General features: G+C 44.4%; 1 protein-coding gene across 2 annotated transcripts; it reads left to right on the forward strand.

The window, feature by feature from the left end:
• Window positions 1-323: 323 nt before the first annotated feature.
• Tent5a (terminal nucleotidyltransferase 5A) lies at window positions 324-4293 on the forward strand. Of its 2 annotated transcripts, none has more exons than XM_026411134.2 (3): window positions 324-370; window positions 609-1173; window positions 2272-4293. In XM_026411134.2, exons 2-3 carry the CDS (start codon window positions 646-648, stop codon window positions 3046-3048), a joined length of 1305 nt encoding a protein of 434 aa, XP_026266919.1. In that variant the 5' UTR covers window positions 324-370; window positions 609-645; the 3' UTR covers window positions 3049-4293. The 2 variants fall into 2 exon arrangements, with proteins under 2 accessions (XP_026266919.1, XP_026266908.1); XM_026411123.2 differs by having other exon boundaries at window positions 330-425.
• Window positions 4294-4626: the final 333 nt, after the last annotated feature.

A 4626-nucleotide genomic window follows, 5' to 3' on the forward strand; every position in this document is an offset into this window, starting at 1 on the left:
GGGGTGGTGGTAGAGGGCGGCACCTTATGCAGATGAGGAGGGTGTGGCGAGCGCGCCGTGCTAGGGCCCCGGAAGCACGGAGAAGCCCGGTATAAAAAAAGTACTGAAGACATTTCCCCCGCACAACTGCTAAAGCTCCAGAGACGGGAGCGTGTGCGGCGGCAGCAGAAGCCGCCACCTCCGGGACCACTCAGCGGGAGTGACAGAGGCGCGGGTGGGGGCCAGGGGCGGGAGTGGTCAGTGCGGGCAGCTGGGTCTGGGAAAGACGAAGTCGCTAGCCTTTGCAGGGAGCGCACTCACAGCTCCTGGAAGTATTGCCGCCTCGCGGTTCCTCCTTCGCTGCGCTCCTAGAAGGGGCGGCCGCCTCCAGGTGACACAGACGGGACTCTCGCTTGCACTTTCCAGATGCATCAGAGATACTTTTGGTGCGGGGCTGCTCTGCGGGACGCGGCGCGCGGCTGGGAATGACCAGGGCTGGGGGAGGAAGGGATTGTGGAACCCCAGGGCCGGAGGCTATTCGGGGAGGGGGCGCGCTCTTTGCTGTATGAGCCTTTGATCTCCGATGGCCCACGTCCTTACCATACTTTCCTCCCATTCTTTTCTTTTAGGATTGACCAGGGCCAAGTGGCGTTCGGCGGACACTACATGGCGGAGGGTGAAGGGTACTTTGCTATGGCCGAGGACGAGCTGGCCAGCGGCCCGTACATCCCCCTGGGTGGCGACTTCAGCGGCGGTGACTTTGGCGGCGGCGGCAGCAGCAGCTTCGGTGGGCACTGCTTGGACTATTGTGAAAGCCCCACTGCTCACTGTAACGTGCTGAACTGGGAGCAAGTGCAGCGGCTGGACGGCATCCTGAGCGAGACCATCCCGATCCACGGGCGGGGCAACTTCCCCACGCTCGAGTTGCAGCCGAGTCTGATCGTGAAGGTGGTGCGGCGGCGTCTGGCGGAGAAGTGCATAGGCGTCCGCGATGTGCGCCTCAATGGCTCGGCCGCCAGTCACGTCCTGCACCAGGACAGCGGCCTGGGCTACAAGGACCTGGACCTCATCTTCTGCGCTGACCTGCGTGGGGAAGAGGAGTTTCAGACTGTGAAGGACGTCGTGCTAGACTGCCTGTTGGACTTCTTACCCGAAGGGGTGAACAAGGAGAAGATCACACCACTCACGCTCAAGGTAAAGCCACTGGAGACGGGCTTAGGTCCTGACCCCCGCGGAGCCCAGCCAGGCTTCGGTGGGGAGCCTAGGGCAGAGGGAGTATGGTTAAAAGTCAAGTATCCGCGGTTGTCATGCGTTTGGGAGCGCTATTTCTATTATTTATTATTTTCTCAATGAGTGAACTAAGGTGCGTGGATGATATTAAGTGTTTTAGTTTACTTGGAGCTTCAGCGCCACAACTCTCTGCCGCTTCCTCCTATGCACCCCCCCCCCCCTTTCGCTTCCTTCTTATGGTTTAACTCTTGGCTTTCCTGCTGGAGTCTTATCTACAGTAGATTCTGAAAAAGGGAGGAATGAAACAGTGTAGTGTAAATAAGATTTTTTTCAGTCATTTTATAATCTAATCTTTGGGAAAATAGCAGCCTGAAGCAGAACTGAGTCAATGGGTTTTTTTTTATTGTATTGGAAAATATGAATAGATTTCGTCGCTGCATTCAGCTGACTCCATGTGTTAAAGATATATTTGTTGATTCTCCGAATTGATTCACATTTTAAGGATATAATGGCAATCCCCACTACCACACAGTGGTTCGAGTCACATTTTCTATTAGTTGAAATTGTCTGAGGACAATTTATTTCATATTTGATTGTAACTCTGCAGTTCCTCTGGAGGGACATAGGAGTTACTGATAACACTGATTGCCTCAGGGGAGGGGAACTGGGTGGCTGGGGACAAGGGTGAGAGGCAGACCTACATCACTGTATACCTTTCTGTGTCTTTTTAATATTATGTGGCTACTGTGTGAATGTTGTGCCTATTAGACCATTTTCAAAAGTCAGACATGACAACAGAACCTTTAGTACTCTGCTACGTCTGCCAAAAGCCTCAAACTATTACTTCTCCTCTCTTTCCCAGACAGTTAAACTACTCGTTAAATGGATTTCTTTTTTTCCTGTTTTCAGAAGACTGTTTAAGCCTACAGGTAGTGTTTTGCTGAAACTTGACAAAACAAAAGGGAGAGAACAAAATAATTCTCAGCTGTGGAGAGAGGATGTATTTATTTATTGTTTTTTTTTTCAAGGTTTGCTCATCTTGTTTTATCTTTTAAATTGTAGGAAGCTTATGTGCAGAAAATGGTTAAAGTGTGCAATGACTCTGACCGATGGAGTCTTATATCCCTGTCAAACAACAGTGGCAAAAATGTGGAACTGAAATTTGTGGATTCCCTTCGGAGGCAGTTTGAATTCAGTGTAGATTCTTTTCAAATCAAATTAGACTCTCTTCTTCTCTTTTATGAATGTTCAGAGAACCCAATGACTGAAACATTTCACCCCACAATAATTGGTGAGAGTGTCTATGGTGATTTCCATGAAGCCTTTGATCACCTTTGTAACAAGATCATTGCCACCAGGAACCCAGAAGAAATCAGAGGGGGAGGTCTGCTTAAGTACTGCAACCTCTTAGTGAGGGGCTTTAGGCCTGCCTCTGATGAGATCAAGACCCTCCAGAGGTATATGTGTTCCAGGTTCTTCATCGATTTCTCAGACATTGGAGAGCAGCAGAGAAAACTGGAGTCCTATTTGCAGAACCACTTCGTGGGTTTAGAAGACCGCAAGTATGACTATCTCATGACCCTTCATGGAGTGGTGAATGAGAGTACCGTGTGCCTGATGGGACATGAAAGAAGACAGACTTTAAACCTTATCACCATGCTGGCTATCCGGGTGCTAGCTGACCAAAATGTCATTCCTAATGTGGCTAATGTCACTTGCTATTACCAGCCGGCTCCCTATGTAGCAGATGCTAACTTTAGCAATTACTACATTGCACAAGTTCAGCCAGTATTCACATGCCAGCAACAGACATACTCCACTTGGCTACCCTGCAATTAAGAATCATTTAAAAATGTCTTGGAGGAGGGGAGCCATTTCAGACCAGATTGGGGGGGGGGGACAACAACAACAAAAAGGAGTGACCCAGTCCTAATTTGGGATGTGTTTTGTGCAGTGATGATATGTTGCTGGTTTTAAGCTTGGCAAAGCTCATGGATCTTTTCTTTGGTATGGGAGCATGATCTCTAAAAAGTTTTCCTCCTTAATTCTCCCCTTTTCCTTCTACCCAACTGGATTCTATCTTGAAACAAGAGACCTGTCATTTAAAAACAACCAGGTCCTTCTAAGATAACAAGGGAAAAAAAAAATGCTTGATGACAATATGGGTTTGCAACAACTGTTCCCATAGCTTTGCCATAGGAGATAAAAAGTGGTAAAGAAACTTTTAAGGCAGAATTCACAAAAGGGAAAATTTAGAGGAATAAAAAGTCTTATCCCACCTTGTTTATCTGTTCAGGAGTTCAGATAGTAACTGTACAGGAAGGGAAGCTCATGTTGGGATTACTATCTGAGGCTCTTAGTAAGTGCTTTCTGTGGAATGATCCTTTTGTGCTAACAGAAACTGCTTGCTCCAAGTGAACAGTAGTAGGTTGGTGCAGTTCTCATAACAAACAGCAGAACTTATGATGACACAATCCATTAATTCCAGCTGCGTGCATAGCTCGCATTTTTAAAATGTGAAAATGCAAGCAAAAACAGCTGTAGCAAAGAAAATGTGCTCAAGGACCAAAGATTAACAGATTAAAAATACCCTAGTAGAAGAGATATAGTAAAATATATAAAGAGTTACTATATTTGTTACACACCAATATTCATCAAAGTGCCTGTTGCTTTCTGAAAATTTGAAGTGGAAAATTATTTTATTGTTTAATGATTAATTTTATTTTATCAGGGACTCAAGAAAATAAAACAACATATAAGCTTGTGAATAGTGGAGGAAATGCCCTATTTTTCTTGGCAAATAGCTGCATTGTTGGTGTGATATTATCTTAGGTATGTGTGTATATTATGTGTGTATATATGTACATATGACATGTACATATATATGCACTACTTTGATTATGATCTAGAACAATGTATCAAATAGGAAATGTTTAAATACTGTGTGCTTTTATGTTTTCAATAGAATGACATGAGAAGTGGGCATATTGCAATGATGAATTAAAACCCACATCTAAAAGAATTAAAGCAATTGAAAGGAGGAAACAAGTAATATATTTGATAGGAAGAGTGGAGGTAATACATTTTTAGTGAGTTTTTTTTGTTTATTTGTTTGTTTGTTTCATTTTTTTTTTTTTGTGAGCCAAAGAATCCCCAAAATGGGAGTATATTTGTTGGGCAGAACACTCTTTTTTTAAAAAATTAACTGCCATGTTGACAGTTTGAACCCATTTTTTTTAAATAATTGTGTTCCTCCATGGTGTATAATATCATGGATTATGGATCAGTGATAGGCTACTTAAATCCCTAAAAATAATTTCTGGTGATCTGAATGCTACTTATTAATATTTAAATGAACTTAAATAAATGCATTCTGCATTTCTGTACCACTAGAATTTACTAAATGTGAAATGACCC

The sequence above is a fragment of the Urocitellus parryii genome, chromosome 8 (assembly GCF_045843805.1).
Source record: "Urocitellus parryii isolate mUroPar1 chromosome 8, mUroPar1.hap1, whole genome shotgun sequence".
In the NCBI taxonomy this organism is placed as follows: domain Eukaryota; kingdom Metazoa; phylum Chordata; class Mammalia; order Rodentia; family Sciuridae; genus Urocitellus; species Urocitellus parryii.